The sequence below is a fragment of the Mizuhopecten yessoensis genome, unplaced genomic scaffold (genome assembly GCF_002113885.1).
Source record: "Mizuhopecten yessoensis strain PY_sf001 unplaced genomic scaffold, ASM211388v2 scaffold716359, whole genome shotgun sequence".
NCBI lineage: Eukaryota > Metazoa > Mollusca > Bivalvia > Pectinida > Pectinidae > Mizuhopecten > Mizuhopecten yessoensis.
In genome coordinates, this window is record NW_018480077.1 from 1,666,288 (window position 1) to 1,689,817 (window position 23,530).

At 35.0% G+C, this 23,530-nt stretch overlaps 2 protein-coding genes across 3 annotated transcripts in view; one reads left to right on the plus strand and one right to left on the minus strand.

Moving 5' to 3' along the window:
- The window catches only part of LOC110443774, a 52,241-nt gene extending 47,752 nt beyond the window's left edge, over positions 1 to 4,489 (minus strand). The window contains exon 1 of the mRNA XM_021488180.1: positions 4,453 to 4,489. The gene's annotated coding sequence lies outside the window, so the exon portion shown is untranslated. The remainder of the gene's footprint in view (positions 1 to 4,452) is intronic.
- A 423-nt stretch (positions 4,490 to 4,912) lies between these two features.
- Positions 4,913 to 23,530, plus strand: part of LOC110443775 (AP-1 complex subunit gamma-1-like) — a 27,249-nt gene continuing 8,631 nt past the window's right edge. The window contains exons 1-20 of one of the 2 annotated variants that reach the window (XM_021488181.1): positions 4,913 to 5,108; positions 7,671 to 7,881; positions 8,916 to 9,040; positions 10,031 to 10,172; positions 11,965 to 12,061; positions 12,510 to 12,592; positions 13,725 to 13,820; positions 14,156 to 14,236; positions 14,871 to 14,969; positions 16,019 to 16,074; positions 16,838 to 16,951; positions 17,265 to 17,405; positions 18,236 to 18,290; positions 18,685 to 18,897; positions 19,600 to 19,727; positions 20,252 to 20,356; positions 20,524 to 20,713; positions 21,031 to 21,172; positions 21,711 to 21,803; positions 22,264 to 22,424. In XM_021488181.1, coding sequence (XP_021343856.1) covers positions 5,101 to 5,108; positions 7,671 to 7,881; positions 8,916 to 9,040; positions 10,031 to 10,172; positions 11,965 to 12,061; positions 12,510 to 12,592; positions 13,725 to 13,820; positions 14,156 to 14,236; positions 14,871 to 14,969; positions 16,019 to 16,074; positions 16,838 to 16,951; positions 17,265 to 17,405; positions 18,236 to 18,290; positions 18,685 to 18,897; positions 19,600 to 19,727; positions 20,252 to 20,356; positions 20,524 to 20,713; positions 21,031 to 21,172; positions 21,711 to 21,803; positions 22,264 to 22,424 — 2,340 coding nt within the window. In that variant the 5' untranslated portion in view covers positions 4,913 to 5,100. The remainder of the gene's footprint in view (positions 5,109 to 7,670; positions 7,882 to 8,915; positions 9,041 to 10,030; positions 10,173 to 11,964; positions 12,062 to 12,509; positions 12,593 to 13,724; positions 13,821 to 14,155; positions 14,237 to 14,870; positions 14,970 to 16,018; positions 16,075 to 16,837; positions 16,952 to 17,264; positions 17,406 to 18,235; positions 18,291 to 18,684; positions 18,898 to 19,599; positions 19,728 to 20,251; positions 20,357 to 20,523; positions 20,714 to 21,030; positions 21,173 to 21,710; positions 21,804 to 22,263; positions 22,425 to 23,530) is intronic. The other variant, XM_021488182.1, reaches the window with a different exon arrangement.

The window sequence follows — 23,530 nt, forward strand, 5'->3', positions numbered from 1 at the left end:
AAGTGTACGTTGACGTAGAGTAAGTGTACGTTGACGTAAAGTAAGTGTACGTTGACGTAGAGTAAGTGTACATTGACGTATAGTAAGTGTATGTTGACGTAGAGTAAGTGTACATTGACGTATAGTAAGTGTATGTTGACGTAGAGTAAGTGAACATTGGCGTAGAGTAAGTGAACATTGACGTAGATTAAGTGAACATTGACGTAGAGTAAGTGAACATTGACGTAGAGTAAGTGTACGTTGACGTAGAGTATGTGAACATTGACGTAAAGTAAGTGTACGTTGACGTAGAGTATGTGAACATTGACGTAGAGTAAGTGTACGTTGACGTAGATTAAGTGTATGTTAACATAGAGTAAGTGTATTTTAACGTAGAGTAAGTGTACGTTGACGTAGATTAAGTGTACATTGACGCAGAGTAGGAAAAAGTTGACATAGAGTAAGTGAACATTGACGTAGAGTAAGTGTACGTTGACGTAGAGTAAGTGTACGTTGACGTAAAGTAAGTGAACATTGACGTAGATTAAGTGAACATTGACGTAGATTAAGTGAACATTGACGTAGAGTAAGTGAACATTGACGTAAAGTAAGTGAACATTGACGTATAGTAAGTGTATGTTGACGTAGAGTAAGTGAACATTGACGTAGAGTCAGTGAACGCTGATATAGAATCAGTGAACGCTGACGTAGAGTCAGTGAACGCTGACGTAGAGTAAATAAACATTGACGTAGAGTAAGTGTACGTTGACGTAGAGTAAGTGAATATTGACGTAGAGTAAGTGAACATTGACATTGACATTGACATTGTTCACTGAACATGGAGAAACAAGTGAACGCTATTGCCAAATCCTGTTACTACCAGATCAGGAACATCGGCTGTATTCGGCAGTTTTTAACTGCAGATGCATGCAAGATTTTGGTGCATTCACTTGTTACCCCTCGGTTGGATTAATTATGGTAACGCCCTGCTCTTTGGTATATCTGACAAACTAACTAGTCGTCTGCAGAGGGTCCTGTTGACTTAGGGTAAGTGTATATGTTGACGTAGCGTAAGTGTATGTTGACATAGATTAATTGAACGTTGACGTATAGTTAATAAGTGTGTGTTGACGCTGAGTAATAATGTAAATGATGTTTGGAAAATTAGGGGGATTTTTTGTAAATACTTTCGGTCTATTATACGATCACGTTAGAAAGACGAGTGCATATGAAATACGCAATTGATCTATCTGTATTTCATTATTCCTTACAATCCTAAACCAATTGACAATGCAACTCTTCCAAAAGATGGCAACCAAAAACTGATATATGTTACACATGTAAAATACCTGTGAAAAGAAGGAATTATGATATGTACCATAATTGGTCTGTCTTTGTCTTCCTATATCAACAGTTTTCTAAAGTTCTATCAAAATGCGTTAAAAGGAGAACACATGGCGCACGACTTAAGGGAGGTAACTCTTACAAATTATGGTTACACCAGAATTTCACCCATATATTGTTGATCCCAATTAAACATCGAAATTCTGATACGCAATTTGGGGGCATTAAACATTTGCTTTAGCTATCAAAATGGTAAAAGGCGACGTTAACTTAGTCTGTGAAAAGGCATTAAGGACAATGTCTTCATAAAAATACATTGTAGTTAATTGTCAATCACTTTTTCGATCCAATTGAATGCTAGGAAATAAATGTTCCAGTAACATATTCTACGGCTATGTAAATGTAAAACCAATGGTCTTGTTACCGTAATGAATAGAGTAACTTTATAAAAAAGTGTCCTTTCGTAACATTTATTGTTATAAAACTAAAGATAAAATAAAACTGTTATAAACATTTAAGCACTTTTGGTTATGGTTTATAACAATCTAGGTCACTTAGCCTTCGATTTGTTATCCACAGTCTGCTAAGATATATATGAGTGGGGAATTTTACTACGATGTTTGTGGTTTCTTGTGGCAGGATCTATCTTCATTTGCGGCTTCTCCACAGCTAGTAATATAGAAATTTTTCTCCGCATGACCAATAATGAGCATTCGATGTCATTTCGTAACATTTAGTTGAGTCGCAAAATTAAAATAGCGGTGAGCTATTTCCATTAAGACATCAGCCCTAATGACCTATTATTAGGTAAACTTGGCTAGCTACCATATTAAAAACTAGCGTACATGTTCAATATATCCACGTTACATACAAGATCTAGACTATAGCCAAAAAATAACAATTTAATCACTAGGCCCGTTAATATTTAATAACGAATACACAATGGGATCCAACCGTTTTGATGGCGTTAAACGAAAGTATGTTTTTCGGAAATTACTTACTCTATTTTTGTAAGCGTGGACATACCTGTATTTGTTATATGGATTACGTATATCATTCATCTATTGATTACAAGCATTGGCTATTAATAAAATCAACAACTGCTAGTGCTATGTCCAAACAGCAAATTTCAAAACAAATTTTATGAACCCGCATAACTCGAATACTCGGACAACTCGAAGTATAACGAGGTTCGACTTACATGAATTCTGATGATTGATTGGGGTCTTCAAGTACGACTTATAAATGGATAGAAAATTAGGATAACCATATTAAACTTTTTTAAGGGCTTTTTGAACCTTAACGGCACTTGAAATAGATATAATAATATTTGTATTTCGTCTTTACGTGGCTTTACAAAACACATTTATATTGAGATTCCTGGAACCACTATGGTTAACGTAATTAAGTGCAGTAGATATTGTGGTATACAAACACCGTACCTCTAATATACCAGTGTTTTCATTCTATACCTAAATTGGTGTCTACCACTTTTACCTAATAAACCTCAATGTTGTGTGATCATCAAATGTGTGGTAATTTGAGTGATAAAGTGTTTATCGGGATTAAGAGCTATGTTAAATTCATCACTATTCCTCTCATCTCCGCAATGAAAATACAACTGAGTCGGCTCTATTTCTTAACATTGTACAAGCTATAACGTTATAGTAATTCGTTATCTGTTTTACAGGCGCATGATATCGTTATAATCATACAGCATACATGTACACCAACTGTCTGTTACTGAGTATGCGCACGTGTCCAGCTCCAAGGCTTAATAGGTTTATCATTTGCATGAAGCCAGTAAGTAATATTCAATGCACAGTTCTTACTCGCGAAAGGTATAATGTATTGAGATGCGCGGTCGGAAGGGTTTATGCAGAAAACTATAGCACTACTGTATATACACACAATCCTATGAGACACGAGAACAATCTGAGGATGACATATCCCACAGTAACAATCACTAAATTAGAAAAGAAAATGTTGCTAACTTTCCTAAAGAATATAGCAGGATTTTGCCTCGGCATCAGAAAGCATATTTGTACCATTCAAAACACCTGGCTTTAACGAAAATGAATCTGATTTTTTTTTTTTTCATTTTTGCTTCGATTATGAAATTACCATGTCACTTTAGGGCAACATTTATATCCCCGAGACCAAACAGTCGGCCGGGAGAGAGGGGAGGGATAAAAAGGGGCAAAGATTTCCGTATTTCCTTTGTTACCCAGTCATTCTCCCAAACATCAAACTAATAACACTCTATTTTCAATTATGGATAGTATTATTATAACATAAAAATCATACAAAAATCAAACTGTAAAACTCGAAATATATGTAAACAACCTATTAACAATGTACAGATCTTTTAAACGTTGCCCATTAATAGAAACAGAGACACAAATTACAATTATATATGTCGCTGATAGAAAAGATATTGAACTATCAAAATGACTTAAAAGCATTCTAAAATTGAAGACATCGGGTTTTGTTGCCAAGATAGTTAATCATATTAGTTAATCCACGGAATTAGATTATCTAAGTCCGTGGTTAATCTCGATCAATACTCCGTAGCAATATTGGATTATGACTGATCGAGATATGGTGGGGTGCAAAACAATTTAAATTTAATCAGATGGAATAATTTTCATGCATATGCTTAAATTAATATGCTGTTATCACTGTGTACACACAAATCTATCAACCTGCAAAGTTGGCAAGAAGGGTTGATTTTGAGCGTTGTAAAAGTCCAAATTGAACGAGATATATGCTTAAGCAACATATTATTATTGATGTTGTGTAAGGAGTGAACTGAAAGCAGTTCAATAATACTTCTCATAGAAAATTCAATTACATTTAATTTATTGTTATTCAGCATTTAGTTTAAATAATGTATGTACCGTGTATGCTTGCTCAATGAATAGAACAGCCATCGCACAGGGAGGGTCAGTGGTATCCAACAACGTAACAATTATGACGTCACAAAAATGATGACGTCAACACTCCGGTCCATGGCATTCATAGCTCAAATGAATGTCAACCGAATTTGGTAGGGTTATATAGTGGCAATGCCATACGATGGTAAATATTTGATTTTCTATCTATATAAAGATGCATTCGGTACCTTACCTGATATGAGCCTATACTACTACCCTCGTCAAGGAAGCTAAAATAAATAAACAAATAAATAAATAACAGAGAAATGCAGACTTTTATCCATGCAAAGTTTTCAACAACCTTACAAATGTAAATAATTTGACTGACATTACAGTATTGAAAAAGAAATGACATGTCAATTTTCAGATTTAATTATGACATCACCTTGACACGCTGGAAGATGTGTATTGTTAGAGTTATCTGTCTTGAATGGCGTAAGTGAGGTGACGTCACGTCCACTTGCCACGGCGAACGAGAACTACTTTTCATCCTATAAATAAATACACATTATTGAATAAAAGACTAAAACTTGTATGATTGATTCGCAATCAATTCGCTTTTGTATATTTATGTTGAATTTTTAACATGGAATGTTTCAAATCTTTCTATATTGAAAACCGGTCAATTGATTTTCGGGTTTATTTTCTTACAGCGGAGGAAGTTGATAAGTCTCTTAGGAAGCCATATTGAAGACATATGACGATATGTTACCTGTCCATGATAAATGAAAACCGGCTGGAAATTATAATTGTTTGAATCGCTATTCAGCATATGCAGACACACAAGGGAAGACATCGTTAGATTTTGTCTAAGTGGAACGAAATACGCCCAGCTGTCCAGATGATGCGGTATAAACATCCAAATATTTTTGCATTTTGTTTACCTGTGGTCACCCCCCCCCCCTCCTATTTCGTGATAACTTCCTAGTGTATGGTGTTGTACAGAATGAGATATCAGTTGTTGATAACAACTAACCAGTGATGTTGTTGTTATTACAGCCTTATGAGCCAATATTGATTAGTGTTCTTGTGTACTACATTCTGAAATATGGCATGAAATTTATGCAAACTTGCTTAGATGACGTTTGGGGGTGGGGCTGTGGTTTAATTGATCGGTAATGATCAATTGACTTTGATCACCTACGATCTACAAAGGAATTTTAAAACAATAAAATTCAATATATCTTGCGTAAACGTGATTTTCAGTTGCTCATTTTGTATTTAAAATCTCGAGTCCAGGAGAAAAAATATTTTCACTTGACAAATGTCACATGATTGAATTGAGTTTATTCAGATATTTTCTATTTGCATGTGTACTTTACAAGAATGCATAATGATGAAGGGGTATACAATTTCGTATTTAGAATGCTATCCTACTGGTTAACTTTGAAATTTGTTAATTGCCCAACCTTTCTTTTCATGTAAGTAGTGTAACATTAGTGCAGGCAAATTCACCACCCTGTGATGAAAATGCCATATCATGTCAGAACGCATAAATATAAACATTATATATTTTACAACAATTATGAAACAAGTTATGTCAACTTATGTTAATCACTCTTGTTGGCCCGGATGTTAGGGGGTCTTAGTGTGGGAGGAAACCGGAATACCCGGAGAAAACCCACATGGTCAGGCAGGTGACCCCATACCCTTTCACGTCAGGTCGGGGAATCGAACCCTGGCCACCTTGTTGAAAGGCAAGTTCGCTACCCACTGCAACACCCGACCACCCCTGTCATTATGTCATGATACACAAGATGTGAAGTAAATAATGTCACCATAGTCTTCAACACTGATAAAGCTTTCAAATATTTTCACAAGAAGAGGTATAAGAAGGGAACAGTTATGAAATATCTTTAAAACACAACATATCATATACATTTGATCTGTGCTACGGACATCTCGTCAATTAAGCTCGTTAATCTGAGGCCAGTTAGTTATTTAGTGTAAATTCACATACATACACATTGAAATACCCATATATATCTCAACGCTAATTGCAGTTAATGGTCGACTGAGCCATCAATGCAAGTAAATTGTTTTCTACAAGTGTACTTTGGTACATGTATACAATGTACTGACGATCCAATGCGTGTTTATGGAAATGACGCTCAGAAAGATCCGCAATTTGATAATTCTTTTTCCATTTTCATGCAATGTGTATTTAGAATACAATCAACCAGTATCATTTTTAAAGTATTGTTTGCGTCTAGCATTCAACCATCTTACAACACTTAAATTAAAATACCATCTTGAAATTTCTAGATTTATATATCTGAAAAGAATTTGTCATCAGCCTGAAAGTACTCCTGTACAATCGCATGCTGATTGTACATAGAGACAGAAGTAAGTGTACCAAAAGACCGATTTTTACATGAAAAAATAAGTACATTTACGACACATGGTCGGACAGTCTTTGTTGAATAAGTTTTCAAGTCCAAAACACCGTTTTAATTTGTCAGACGTTGACGTGCAAGACGATAGGAGATGTACATGTGACGAATTATCCAAAAGGCGGGGGCGGGGCGACCTTTGAAAGCCCTGGACCCTCTCATCCAGACCCGCTTTAAAATATTATGTTGGGCAGCAATTTGGAAGTTCATATTTGTTCAGGACTGGGTCTTTATTGCGTACCATGTAAATTGACATCATCTCGGCCCATACCAGCCATCTTTCTCAAACAGCATTAATCAGTTTCTTCAAGTTACCGAAAAATAACTATCAGTTAAGAAAAGCCATGCATTTCAATGTTAATCATTGTTACACACACACATTTGGAGCTGTTCGTATCAATACGACTTGTGTAACATAAACATAAACATACAAAATTTACCATTTAAACACTTAGATTACTTGTAAATTAGTAAAATGTTTGAAGATGGCGAAACTGCCCGCACCTTTGAGCAAAATCAAGGAAGGCCTGATGACGTCGCAAATGTTGCTGCGTGACGTCATTCAGACGTGTTTAACAATGTTTATTTATAGGCATTTCAGTCAAATCTTCTTCTGTACTGGTGCTCGTCAGCATTTTGATACATGCGACGAATAATTAACCGAAAACCCTTACTTATGTGACAAATTTGCCTGCAATAATGTTAGCGGAACTGAACAGGGTCGAAAGTCAGCGATCAGGTAGCTCAATTGGGAGAGTGTTTGTATAGAGTTCAGAGGGCCACAGCTCCAAATCCCGATCTGATCATGCATTTCTCTTCCTCCTATTACAATATGAAAACTTTGCTTGCCCGAACATACTAGCGTCGGGCTAATGAAATTGTACACCCCTGATGACGTATTGCATGAAAAATTATATCCTTTGAAATGGTTTATATACATATATAACCGTCCCAATCTGATAATAGCAAACCCGACAGCAGGTCTGGATATATTTATTTGAAACTTGTTTATTTGCAGATCACTGACAACGCCGACTCCAAAGCGGCTTCGGGATCTAATACGAGAAATAAGGTCAGCTAGAACAGCTGCCGATGAGCGCGGAGTCGTGCAGAAAGAATGTGCAGCAATACGGGAATCCTTTCGGGATCAAGATAACACATACAGATGTCGCAACCTAGCCAAGCTTCTTTATATCCACATGTTGGGTTACCCTGCTCATTTTGGCCAGGTGAGACTTTAAATTTTACTGGAATCTAGTGGTTAATAGTAAGTATCGGGGATTTCATGTGTAGCCAGTAGGAGGAAAAAGTACCCTCAGTAGGAGGAAAATGTACCCTCCTACTACAGATAATTCACCTGCTACTTTCATGAAAGAATTAGATGACTTGTATTAGGTATTTTGAAATATACTGAATTTATAACCACCTATACTACTTCATGTTGGATACATGCAACTTGAATCTTATTGAAACCCCTGAAATAGCATAGTCATTCCTCGGTATTCAAGTTTTCCTAGGCCTGACCAGTACCTCAGTACCATTTGATGTAACAGCGAGCAAAACCGATGTGGTATAGCTCACTTATGTTGTACAAGCTTGTAAGGTTACATTATGGAAGACTTTACATTCAGAAGTAAATTGTGCCTATGAGAAAGAGTATAACAATGAATTTAGACATAAACATGACTAGATATATCAAGCACAGTAATTGTCCTGTCAAAATGATCTCTGATCAATGAAAACAGTGTTTGAGAATAAAATATTACATGGTTGTCGGAGTATACATATTGTACAAAAATCTTTGCAGTGACTTAAGAACTCTGGACTCATGCTTTTCCTGTGGAACTCAATGTGGGTTTTTTTGAAGATCCACAATATTTCTTAGCAATGGGACTCCTCAAAAGTCTGGGAAAAAATGTTCTGGACTTGCCTCAAAAAATACTCTACAAAAATTACTACTTTGTCTCCTACTCTGTTGATATGTGGTTATCACTGACCAAACTGGTCTTCCCTTCTTTATGTAGGCTAGGGTTAGGGACTAGCACCTGTATTCGGTTATCTACTTTTTGCTCATTATTTGCTTCCCTTATCTACTCTTTCCTTTTGGTGCTGTCTTCTTAGATGTTGAATTGGCCCTTTGAATTGGTTGCCCAGTAAAGCTTGAGATCATATCTCTTTGACACTTATCAAAAGTTTTGCTATAATTTGTGGATTGTCTCTTAAAGTCAAAGTTGTTTCTGAACTCTTTAAATTGTAATTTCAGCTGGAATGTTTGAAACTGATTGCCTCCCCGAAGTTTACAGACAAAAGGATTGGCTATCTTGGTGCCATGTTGTTGTTGGATGAGCGACAGGATGTGCATCTATTGGTCACTAACTCACTGAAGAAGTAAGTTCAAGTAGGAAATTTTCATTAACGAATATTTCATTTTAGTTTTAACTGTTTTTAAGTACATAATCATCTTCGCCAGCCAAGTGTTCACTTCGTTACACTCCACTTACCCTTGTCGGATATAGACGTGTTTACCGAGTCTTCAAATTTTCGTGTGATGCCAATCGCTCGCATCTAATGAAATGGCGTCTTACATATAGCGCTGTTGACGAAGGAAAACAGTAATGGTGACTCCCTGTACGGAAGCACATTGTCGTTTATGTCAGAGAGTTTTGCCCCCAAAAAATAGGCGCACAATCTTTTGGAAAACTTCTGGAGTGTTAAATCAGTTGGTGGAAATCCTTGACTACGTGCCACATGTAAATAATGACCTGGGAAAATATGTGTGCTGCTTTTGGATTGTTTCCATATTGCTGTCATTTATACTCCGCCTCGACATACACATGCTTATGTCAACACACCGATGGTGTGTGTATGTAACGGTCATTCTGATTGGTTAAATATTTTTTGGGAAAAGAGCGATAACTCGGTATATCCGCTAGGTGGCAGTGGGGGGGATTATAAAAACACGGCTATATCCGCCAAGGGTAAGTGGAGTGTATACGAAGCGAACACTTGGCTAGCGAAGATGGTACATAATGTACATCAAGAAATTCTTTGTAATCATTAAATGAAATGTTCATGTTACGTATGGTGATTGGTTGGTCCTACCAATTATAGTTTTGTCAACTTTGAATCACTTTAGCACACAGCCTTTACCCTAACATGTGTTTGAAGTCACATCCTGATCTTATGAGCTGATTATAATTAGTCGTTTATGAACACATGAAAATGATAATCAGAGTAATGTAAATATTGACTTTTAAAACCCGATGTTTGTCATGACAAAAATTCCTAGAACCAGTTTCCAATATGATTTAAAGCTTGAAACTTGAACTTGCACAAAACTTGGTTGACGAGTGATCATGTGATATGTTTGTGTTTCAGTGACCTTAGCCATCAAACCCAGTATATTCAGAGCCTTGCCCTGTGTACACTTGGTTCCATCTGTTCCACAGAGATGAGCCGTGACTTGGCAGGGGAGATCGAAAAGATGATAAAATCATCCAACGCTTATGTGAAGAAAAAGGTAAAAATTAGCCATGTTATTATTATTCAAATAAATACAGATGGGCATATGTCTTTGGGATGGGGGGGGGGCTAGTGAACATTTTCAATATATTTAGCCCCCCATCATCTGATGGTGGGCTATTCAAATCACCCTGCGTCCGTCGTCCGTTTTCCGTCGTCCGTCCGTAAACAATTCTTGTTATCAGTATTTCTCAAGAAGTACCAGAGGGATCTTTCTCAAATTTTATATGTAGGTTCCCCTTGGTCCTTAGCTGTGCAGCCCATTTTCTTGAGACTGATCGGATAATCAACATGGCAGACAGGCAGCCATCTTTGATTTTGATATTGAAAGTTTGTTATCGCTATTTCTTGAGAAGTATCAGAGAGATCTTTCTCAAATTTTATATGTAGGTTCCCCTTGGTCCTAAGCTGTGCAGGGCAATTTTTGAGACTGATCGGATAAACAACATGGCCGACAGGCAGCCATCTTGGATTTTGATAGTGAAAGTTTGTTACCGCTATTTCTCTGAAATTACGGGAGGGATCTTTCTCAAATTTTAAATGTAGGTTCCCCTTGATCCCTCATTGTGTATATTATATTTTGAGACTGATCATAAAAACAAAATGGATTAAAAGAAGAACTAAACAGATCTTTCTCATATTGCAATGATTGATTCTATTTCTTTCACATTAAGTACTGTACTAGTAAATATGTGAAATGACAAACTCACTTTGAAGGTTGGATTTCATACACATCAGTATTAAGTTTAGATCAAAAGTTCCCTCAAGGTGCATTTACTGTTAACATGACTCGATTTAACAGATTAGAGGAAAGAAGAGAAAAGATCGAACTAACAAAGAACTAATGAAGATGGTACAAAGGTGGGCGCCAAGATCCCTCTGGGATCTCTTGTTGTATCTTGGGATTGATATCAAATGTATTCCAGCAGAATAAAATAACCCATTACACAATGCTGTTTGACATACATACTGGTATTATATATAACATTATACAATTGTTTCATGGCTATTTTGGGAACAGTCAAAACTATCATCCTGAGGCAGGGGGAAGCCCTAGGGAACGGCCTCGGGCAAACAGTTCCACAGGGCTTCCCCCTACCGAGGGATGATAGTTTTGACTGATTTTATTACCAAATAGATATTTTAGTATCAATGCTGAGGTCAAATAAACGCTTGAACTTGGCTCTCAAGGGGAGATTTCGGCGCATCAAATTTGTAACAGTTCGCTCTGACTGGGAAAACAGTTTTGACTGTTTTGCCCCTACAGCCGAAATTGGACAAAAAGCCAGAAACAGTCAAAAAGGACTAATTCTAATTTATATAGACTATTGGGTAATAATAGTTGTTGTGAAGATCAAAAACCATATTCAAATCAAATATGCCATGCAATCATTCATTAAAAGGTGCTGTGAAATTGCAGTGATTTTGTTTTGCCTAGTTCTACAGCCGAAAATACAGGCTGCTAACCCTAGCAAAAAGTGATTTATTTTCACAAAATGTAGGGGGAAATGTGGAATATATTTTTTCCCCAATTGATGTATGAACAGGCTGCTGTATAATTTCAAAAGAAAAAACATGAAATTGAGAATCAAGATTTTATTGGCTGTGAACTATTATGTGGATACATTATAACTTTAAGATATATATATATGGATTGTAGAGCATGCCTTCCCTACTTGTGCTGATATGACCTTTCTTTATTTTCCCAGTTAATTATGGTTTTGCTTTAGAATGTATTATATTTCCTTGTCAAAGGATCCAAGGTGTACTCATTGTTTTTTGTGTTTTAGGCAATACTGAGTGCATTTTGCATTATAAGGAAAGTTCCAGATCTCATGGAGATGTTCATCCCTGCTACCAGGACATTATTGAATGAGAAAAACCATGGTAATTCATTTTGTTGTAATAAAAAATAACCTTGGCACTTCACGAAAATAGATTGTTTAATGTACTTTAGAATTTTAATCCAATATTAATGACTTTTTATTGACAATTAAATTAATATCAAAACAGTGTAATGCAGATATACATGGAATTAAACTTTGATCAAGCATATAACAAGACCTCTAACTAGCTGTCAGAGATATAACTATATGTCTTAAAAAAATGGGATCATACCATAAAAAAGATATGTTTTTGAATGTTTAAATTTCGTGGTTTTATTCCTGAAACTTTTTTTCTGTATTTAATTATGTGCAACAGTTGAATCATACTTAAATGTTAATCCAACAGAAATCAAATTTAAGGAGTTTAAATAAAAACTCCATAAAATGTTAGTGACATACTTGTATAACAGATTGGTCTTTACATGGTTTATTACTATTGTATATTTCAGGAGTTCTTCTCACATCTGTGTGTCTGATCACAGAGATGTGTGAGCGTAGCCCAGACACTCTGCACCACTTCCGGAAGGTTAGGGTAACGCAGGTTTTGTTATAGCATGTGCCCTCGGGCAGGCTGCATCCTTTTGGATATTTTATACGATGGAGGTCCCAATTCACACTAGTATCGATGTTCTCAGAAAAAGTGTACAGTATACAAGATGCAGATTCTACAGTTTGTAATTTGGTTTTAGTTTTATAGGGTCTGATATCCTATCAACAGCTAAGGTCATTTGAGGACGTACAGTTTGTAATAGAACACACAATGGGTTCCTACCCATGTACATATTTTGTACTGTATTTTCTAAATTCAAGGAGGAATCTTTGGTACTGTTTCTGAAAAACTGAGTCGTGTGGAATTGAGGACCTTTAAATTGGCATTTGGTTTATAAGGAAGCCAGGTGGTATTGTTAACTGTGGGTTCTGTCGGTGTAACAGTAACATGTACAGAAGCAGGCTTGATCTTTAGTTTCACAGTTTCCTGGAGTTATTAGAAGATTGGCATGACTATGGTTTATAATTTTCTACATGTCAATATCCACCATTTCGTTTTCGGCATGGCGTTTTTATTAATCATAATATCTACTGCTTGCACTATGGTAAGAAAATTATATTTTAGCTTTTAGACTGACATTTATAATGTCGGTGTGATCAGAATTGTATCACCGAGTCAAAATATAGCTTGCCTCCAGCTGCATGACTGGTCTTGTTTCCTGTTCATTTCTACATCATAGCAATCCTTCGGTATTAAATCTAACATACTGGGTCGGGTGCATGCACTGCTTTATCTTCTATCTGATTTATTATTTCATTTAATCTCATTCAAACAAGATAATTAGTTAGACACTGGTGTTTTTTTAAGGGATTCTATTAAATAATATCTTAATTTGTTACGTTAATTCATCAATACAGTGTCACAGAATTGTGTTAAGCATGAATTTTCAATTATCTACATATATCTAAAGATAGTTTTACTCACACTTTATCTCCATAGTATCTAACACAAAGTTGTCTATCTGCAATCCTGCAATACTCTTATTTTGGAGCTTAGAATGTGATGCCCATTACATTGATATAGGTTGTGTTGCGCATGCTTATTGATCTATACCTTACCTTGCAATGCTATAAATATGTGAAGATATAATTTCCGTGTTTTCCTATATCTCCAGACTGTACCACAGCTGGTGCGCATTCTGAAGAACCTGATCATGGCAGGGTACTCACCTGAACACGACGTTTCTGGTGTCAGCGATCCCTTCCTACAGGTAATGTAAACCAGTGGACCACAATAACGGAATACTCTGGTTACATTGATTAGCATATTATGACCAGTTGATGATAGAAACAAAAGTAAATGATGTTCTTAGACTAAAATTTAAGAGTTGCTAACTACATAATGAATATCAGTATCTGGTATTAACTCATTCACCCCTGAAGACACATTTGAACTCTTCCAATGCAAAGGTTGGAATAGTTCATGAAATTTCAGGGGTGAATGAGTTAAAGGATTTTTGCATTTCTTAGTAAAATATAAAGATAATCATATGTAACGAAATGTATTTAACCAACAGGTTTATTTGTATAATGTGCTTTCTTACAGGCCAAGATTTTGAGACTCCTGCGAATACTTGGAAAGAATGACACAGAAGCAAGTGAAACAATGAACGACATCCTTGCCCAGGTATGTTCTATTCAAATCAATTGTCTTGTTATGATCTGTAAAATTGCTTGCCCAGGTAGGTCTATTACAAAGTACTTGCCAAAGTATGGTCTGTAAAATTCACTCATTCCCAATTATTTTCTGTCGAAATGAAACCTTGGAAAATTTTAACCTTTTCACCACTGTAGACCAAAATGGACTCATCCAGATCAATTCATGGTGGAGTCTACTAAAGTTACATAGGGGTGAAATGGTTAAGGATGTAAGGACATAATATCAGCAGTTGACTATATTCTGGTTTAAAAACTGTAAAGAATCTGATGTAGTCTGTGCTGCTTGCACTATCTGTTGTCAGTTTGTATCCGGTATATAACCCTAGGTAACCCTGTGGTCTAGGGCGTTAAAAATTAAAGAAAATAGAAGTAAATTTTCAAGTCAACTTTTTTCTTAAAAAAAAAAATCTCAAAAAAAAGTTATTGACAGAGCCTTAATTAAGGATATTTCCCTGATAGGTTGTTTTACATTGGCCCACTTTTAAAGTCACGTGAATCAGAATTTGTGATCAATTAAGTCCCTTGAACCTCTTGTTTATTTACTGATTTTAAAGAAAGTATTTCAAACTATAGCATGTGAGATTTCCTGGCTGTTTTTGCAGGTTGCCACAAACACAGACACCAGTAAGAATGTTGGGCATGCTATCCTGTATGAGATTGTCCTTACCATCATGGGTATACAGTCTGAAGCTGGTCTAAGGGTAAGTGTTCCACATACATCTTATAGAGATCCTTTCTTAATTTGTAGCTCAACACCATTTATTTTTATCTGCTACACTGTTAACTTGACTAATTTACTACAGTTTTGCTCTGGCTTCAGAATCGCAGTACAGTGCTATGGTTTGCCATTGTTATCTGTCTTATTAGGTCACCTGAGCTTTAGCTCAAGTGACCTATTGCTATCCGTTTTCGTCCGTCGTCGTCCGTCGTCCGTCGTCCGTTAACATTTTACATTTCAAACTTAAAGTCAAGTTCTGCTGGGCCGATTGAACTGAAAGTTGGTAGGAATGATCGCCTCATGGTCCTGACAAAGTGTTGTTATTTTTCGGGTCGATCAGAAATCCAATATGGCCGCCACGGCCGCCATTTTGAAAACCTATTTCAAACTTAAAGTCAAGTTCTGCTGGACCGATTGAACTGAAAGTTGGTAGGAATGATCGCCTCATGGTCCTGACAAAGTGTTGTTATTTTTCGGGTCGATCAGAAATCCAATATGGCCGCCACGGCCGCCATTTTGAAAAACTATTTCAAACTTAAAGTCAAGTTCTGCTAGGCCGATTGAACTGAAACTTTGTAGGAATGATCGGCTCATGGTCCTGACAAAGTGTTGTTATTTTTCGGGTCAATCAGAAATACAATTTGGCTGCCATGGCCGCTATTTTGCTACTAAATTCTAATAGGCCGATCTCACTTAAAATTGGTCTAGGAATGATCAGCTCATGGTCCTGACAAAGTTAAGTTAACATTATACTATTTTTTACTCAAATTGGTACATATTTCAACAAAAAAAATAATACTGTAGACTCAGGTGACCGTTAAGGCCCATGGGCCTCTTGTTAATAGTAAATCTAATAATGTGATTTCCCTGGCTAACATTAAGGTGTAAAAGTCTTTCTCATATACTCTCCTATGGCAACACTAAGTTCAGTTATATACAGCACATTGCCTTTCTTTTCATTTATAACAGAACTTATGACAAAGATGCTAAAATGAACCAATTATGTTGAAAATATTTCCATTTTCTTCGTAGGTACTAGCCGTAAACATTTTGGGCAGATTCTTATTGAACAATGATAAAAATATCAGGTGAGTTTTATCATTATTTCAGTTTTAAAATTTATTCATATTTCTTTCAAATCTGATAGATGTCTTTCTCCTTGAAATTATTTTTAAGTTTCAAAGAATTGTGGTTTGAAATCCTAATACACTATCAATAATGTTAATTTACTGTAATATCTATATAACGTTAATCATGTTTTACTGTAATATCTATATAATGTTGGTCGTGTTTTACTGTAATATCTATATAATGTTAATTTACTGTAATATCTATATAATGTTAATCGTGTTTTACTGTAATATTTATATAATGTTGATCGTGTTTTACTGTAATATCTATAAAATGTTGATTTACTGTAATATCTATATAATGTTGGTCATGTTTTACTGTAATATCTATATAATGTTAATTTACTGTAATATCTATATAATGTTGATCGTGTTTTACTGTAATATCTATAAAATGTTAATCGTGTTTTACTGTAATATCTATATAATGTTAATTTACTGTAATATCTATATAATGTTAATCGTGTTTTACTGTAATATCTATATAATGTTAATTGTGTTTTACTGTAATATCTATATAATGTTGATCGTGTTTTACTGTAATATCTATATAATGTTGATTGTGTTTTACTGTAATATCTATAAAATGTTAATGAACTATCTAATGTAGATATTATTGATACTATACACTAAGATAATTGTGGTTTCAAGGAAAGTGTCATGAATTGTTTTAAAATATTAGACACTACTGTACAATATATATGATGTGTGACCTTTACAGATACGTAGCCTTGAACACATTATTACGAGTGGTACAAGCTGACTATAATGCCGTACAGAGACACAGAACAACAATAGTGGATTGTCTCAAAGACCCTGACATTTCAATTAGGAAGTATGTGTCGAGTTTTGTAAAGAGTAGGAATTTCTGAAGTTGCTTGTTTTGATTTATAATTATGTGCTTAATATTTATGTAAAGTATAAATCCTTAAAGTAGAAAATAGGGTAAAAAATAATAATTTATTTTTGATGTAAATTAATATGTAAACTGCTATTAAAGATTATTGTACATCTACAGAGAGAACTAACTAGTTAGTACATTTGTTTGACCATGAATTCCTTTTTGAAAATTGAAATAATTGAAGGATATTGCAGAAATTCCGAAGTGGTGTGTACTGTGTAGTTATTTGACCAAACTGACATTTCAGGCGTGCCATGGAACTGTCTTTTGCATTAGTGAATACTGGAAATGTGCGTGGCATGATGAAAGAGCTTCTACACTTTTTAGAAACATGTGACCCAGAGTTCAAGGCCGATGTTAGCTCTAACATAATCTTAGTCGCTGAAAAGTATGTAACAGGTTTATTGTCTTACTGTGTTTTGTCATTGATCATGAGTTGTTGCTGTTCTTTCAAGATTTATTTGATCACCAGTATCCTAATGAAAAGTTTCAATTCCCCGACGAAAATAAACTGCTGTTATTACAGCTTCACTGGTAAATCTCTGTTAATGTTGCAAATTTTCTTGATTTTGTTTTCGGGTATAAATTCAAAAAAAAATAAAAAAAAAAAAAAATAAGAACATTGACTGAAATGGTTTTAATCTGATGTGCTTTCTCTGTTATTCAGCACAAGTTACTGGTATTTCAAATGTGATATGATAAACAGATAGACAGAAATCAGCTTTTGGTTCAGTACATCATATATAATTCATAATTGCATATCAAAAAACATTAATGGATTATGTTTATAAGCCAGTTTTTACAAATCATCAAAAAGGTATAATCACTCGGATATTATAAAATATCAATCCATGATCTTTATATAAGACACTTTTTAAGAATCCCCCAAAATCTAGCAGTAAAACGTATACTGAAATCTATATAGTAAGCAGCAGTGAAATGTAGTGTACACTTAGCTTTACAGTGTCATATGAGTTAAAATGGAGCGGTATGGAAAAAAGAATAACCAGTTCATTATTGCATTGTTACAAAAGTAAAGAGACATTATAAATAGCAAATATGAATAGTTGATGCCAATCTTATTGAATACTGCTACTTATTCTGTCAAGATGAAAATGACATTTATTTGTAATGATTTCTAATGGGAAACTGCAAAATAAGTGTGACAATTTGAAATGAGAGTGTTGTACTGAGCAGTTTTGTTTTGTTTTTTTCCAGACACTCTCCAAACAAGCGTTGGCATATAGACACGATCGTAAAGGTTCTAACCACGGTAAGGGACCATAGCGATAGGCACATGTAATCCTGTTATCCCTTTTCAGTTTAATTACTTAATTACTTGTCAGAACTATGCCAAAGGTGAAATTACACCCCACTTAAGGAGTTTGGTGGTCAAAGGTGAAATTACATCCCACTTATGGAGTTTGGTGGTCATCACTCAAAGAGTTCATGCTTTACCACTTAAAAGGGTTCGAGGGGATTTCCTAGATACGCTCACTTTATTTTTGTCTCAATACCAACAAAACTATATCGGCAGATAACCAAAGATCTGTAAAATGCATCAAAAAGTTATTTAAAATGAACAATGCATGAACGAGTTGATTGAGAAAATAAGTTTTAAAAACTGTTTCTTTGACAATATGTTAATAAATGGATATAACTTTCAGGCTGGAAACTATGTACAAGATGACATGGTGTCATTATTGATCCAACTAATAGCGGAGACAACCTCCTTGCATGGCTACACGGTGAAGACCATGTTCGAACAGCTCCAGTGTGACATCACACAACAGCCCCTCACACAAGTGGCTACTTGGTGTATAGGGGAGTACGGGGAACAGTTGCTGTTGGACCAACCTGACGAGGAGGAACCCATGCAGGTACACCAGTGTTAGGACTTTTCTTAATCTCCTTGCCTGCTGTATAATGTAATATCTCGCCTATATATACCAGGCCACCGAGAAATATAAACAAAGTTTAGCATTTTGATTTTAAATTCAAGGTTTGTTATTGATTTCCAATCTGTTGCTTCTCAGCATGATCAATGCTGTTTTATAAGTTAATTCATTTGCTTTGAAGTTACCTGTGAACTGTTTCCATTCTTGATGTGTAACTGAATAAAGTCACTGAAAACATTGACCATTAAAATGTGCTGCAAAAAAATATAAATTAGTTTATAACACATTGTAAAAGTGATAAACCTTGTATTGAATTCCATCTTGAATTCTTTAGGAAACAAGCGATAAGAAAAATGGCCAGTGATGTAATATGCTTAAATCTAAAAGAAAAATTTCGCAGATTCCATCTCCTGTTAACTAACCCTTTCACCACTGTAGACCATAATGGACTCATCCAGATCAATGCATGGCAGAGTCTGCTTAAGTTACACAGGGGGTGTAATCTGCCACCACCGTGGCACACAGTAAGATCAGCATAGACAAGGATTATTATGGAGCAAGACAAAGAGTTAAATTAAAAGGTTTAATAATACCATTATTAAATGGGATAATTAGATCAGAATAATTGTTGAACTAACTTTTGAAAAATCAATGAATTAAAAGTGTGATAACTTTTCTTCCCAGTTCACTGAAGAGGAGGTGGTGATAGTGTTAGAGAAGGTCCTTACCAACAACAACTCTACAGAGGTCACCAAGGAGTACTGTATCACAGCAATCATGAAGCTTAGCTCCAGATTTAGAACGTCAATGGGGTGAGTAATCAATAATTGATAAGAAAGTCTGCAGCAGCCGCAATGTTTCCGTTCTGCCTACATAGCAGCTTGGAGGACAATTCTTCAGTGTAATATAACACAATTTGATTACACACTGAAATGTTCTCCAAAGCAAAAGAGAATTTAAAGAAAACTGAATTATTCATTAACAAAATTATCACCTGTATTTAATTATCTTCCAATGTACTGCTAAGTGTCAGATTGGTTTCATAATTTGTATTCTTATTAAGTAAAACTCCACTCTAATATGTTTGGTGATAATTCAACAGCAGAATTTCCATAATCACCATTTCTTTGGTTTAGGTAATGTTAGTTGCTAATTAGCTGTTGAATGTCAGGTATTTCAATTCATCGTATTTATGAATTACAGTTTCTCAAGCAAATGAACTTTGCACATAATAATCTAAGTACTTCAGCTTCAAGTCCTTGTACATGTAGCAGTCCTGGGAATAGATATTCAATTAGCTCTAACACTTTCTATGTTGTGCATGTTGGTATTGTAGACGAATCAAGAAGTTGATCGAGTATTACAGTACAAGTGTCAATGTGGAGTTACAGCAGAGGTCTGTAGAGTACACATCTGTCTTCACAAAGTTTGACCACATGAGGTAAGACCAGATTTTTTACTCTGTACAATGGAACATATATATTGCCAATGATTTTTTGTGGTTTTTTTCTGATATCATTAATGCAGAACATTATATTCGTTTTAATACTTTTACAAATTGTATGAAAATTTGGAACAGTAAGAAACATGTTTGGCTTTTCTTTTCAGGTCAGCATTATTGGAACAGATGCCTTTGATTGAGAAAAGTCGAAGTAAAAACATGTTATCTAATGAGGACGAGGGAATGGGTAATGAAATGGATCTCTTTAACTCCGAGAAACCAGGAGGTGGCGATGTTGGTATAAAACTTCTAGATACTGCAAAACAGAGCACACAACAGAGCACACACCAGACAGAGGTAAACAAATACTGGATTGTACTGCAATCTATTCATTGCATACATACCTGTAAAAAATATACTTAAATATTACAATGTTATCCAGCTTTGTATGTAAATATGCAATCATCAGCAAAAAATGTTTTTTTTTATTAAATTATGAAAGTTTCCAAAATTCGAATATATGCTTTAAACTTTTTTCTACAACTATTTCTAGGGTAAAAAAAGTACTGCATTCATTTAGCAAAATTCAATTTTAACAAAATGATGAAAAAGTTCCATTTTTTTTTTATATTATTCATGAAGTGCTTTAAACTTTTTTGTCTAACCATTTCTAGGGTCAAAATATACTAGACCTTTTAGGGGACCTTGGCCCTTCACCGGTGATACCTATCAACCCAGGACCCTCCAAATCAGCGGGAGCCAATGACCTCCTGGACCTCTTAGGGGATGTAGCAAATGCTGCTTCCGGCAATCCAGGTATTAACCTTTATGTTACAGCAATTATGGAACCGTTTATATCTACTTTAATATAATATCCCCCTTGTTTGCCCAGATAATACAGGGCATCAGTATATGAACAAAACATTTTCAGAAAGAAAAGACATTTTTGCACGAGTGTCATATTTAGACTGTAGTATAGATGTCTTAAATGAACTACACAGTGACTTCTAGTTTATCCAAGACGTTGAAATATCCTAGTGTTTCAAGTAATAAAGAGAAGGTTTCCAGGAAATTTTTGGTTTTATATTGAATTCATATAAGTTGTTTTGACATCTGGTTTCTCTATGATTTGAAATATCTCTGGTGTTTCAAGTTTTAAAAGATAAAGTTTCTAGGAAATCTTTGGTTTCATGTTGTATACATGTAAATTGTTTCGACATCTATTTTATCCAAGATCTAACAAAATTTTCTTAGTTGTTTCAAGTTTATATAAAAATGCAGTTTCAAGGTGTTTTTGGTTTCGCATTCATTTAATTGTTTATCTTAGTAAGGCATTATTTTCTCTTTCCTCCAGTAAACAATATGGTTCCTGCCCCCAATCACAATTTGATGGACAGTTTATTAGGTGCCACAACACCTAGTGCCCAGATGAACGGTGGAACAACAGGTATGTTTCTGTATAATGTTATTGTATTTGGAAGGAAACCATAACTTGTTTTTGTCTTTTCATATTTTATAGCCTTTATTTCTCTAAAAGTGTTATTATTCTAAGATTGAACTACATCAAATTTGATGCACACATGTCTTAAGTTATATTTGTGTCGCATTTATATTTCATAAATAAGGTTTTGAGTAAAAAAGTATTAAAAGATACTTTGAATAACTTTTTTTATTCAGAAATTTCAGTTTGAACTAAGATTGAACTACATCAAATTTGATGCACACAAGTCTATTGTGTTGTATTTATATTTCATAAATAAGGTTATTGAGTAATAAAGTATTAAAAGATACTTTGAATATATATTTTTTATTTAGAAATTTCAGTTGTACATGTATTTACTTTCACATTAATGAAGCAATTTTTGGTTCACTTGTCGTCTTATAATTTTGTTCGTTTGTCTTTGCAGGGTTAGAAACTTTAACAGCGTTTAATAAGAATGGCCTGTTAATTGAGTTTATGTGTGAGCGAGATGAAGCACAGGATCACATTATCACAGTCAATGTCAAAGCCACCAATTCCACAGCCACCTCAATGGCCGATTTTGTCTTTCAGGCGGCTGTACCAAAAGTATGTATCTTACAGATCCTTTGCTTCTCATGTTGTTAACATTCCTGCATGATAAGTGAAATTAAAATTACCTGTAGGCATTAAGTACTAAACATATAATATATTCCTAATATAATCATAAATTAGCTGGTCAAATCAGCTGAAGACAATTTCTTTCAGTTTGGATTTGGAAGATTATATTTTCTGATTAGTAGACTGCATTGTGTGCTGTTATATATATAGCAGCCAGATGTAAACGATTCATCCAAATGCCCAGCTTTTTATCCTTCCAAAATGAATTTTAAGGAGATAAAGCAATCATGTGGAAAGTCTGTCCATCTTTCCTCCATTTTTTAGTCAGGATGGTACGATCACACAAAGCTTAAACTTTGTTTGTGGGTTGATCTGGGTTCATTCTGGGCATGATTCATCAAAGGTCAAGGTTACTAAAAATACTTTTTGACATCCAGATCCTAGCTTCAGAACAAATGATTGCATGAATCTCAGACCTGCTATGTGGGTAGCAGTTGTGGGGAGGTACAACCCTAGGCTATCAATTTTGATTGTTAGTTTATGGTTTTAATAACAAAAATAGTAATTCCTTATCCAAAATCAAACTTTATAACAGATGGTCGTACAATGCTCAGGTTTGGTTTTTGGGTTGTCTAAGAGAGGAACAACAGCCCTATTGATTTTGGCATGGTCCATCAGAGAACAATGTCACTGTAACTAAAAGGAAAATTTCACAATGAATAACCACACAAAATTGAAACTTGATGTGTGGAATGCCCTAGGAACTATTAATTTGGGGTATGGTTCATCATAGGTCAAGGTTACTGTTAATCCTATGCATAGTGGTTATGGTTCTTAAAGGTCAAGGTCACTGTTACAAATAATAGAATCGTCAAGGTTGTATCGATAACAAATGTATATTAGGGTTTTCTGTAGGATTACATTGCACCAGGCTTTTTAGGTCACCTGAGACAAAGTCTCAAGTGACCTATTGCGATCGTCGTCGTCCGTCATGCGTCCGTAAACAATTTACATTTTCGACTTCTTCTCCAAAACCCCTGAACCAATTTCAATGAAATTTTGCAGGGACCTTCCATGGACAAAGGTCAACAAAA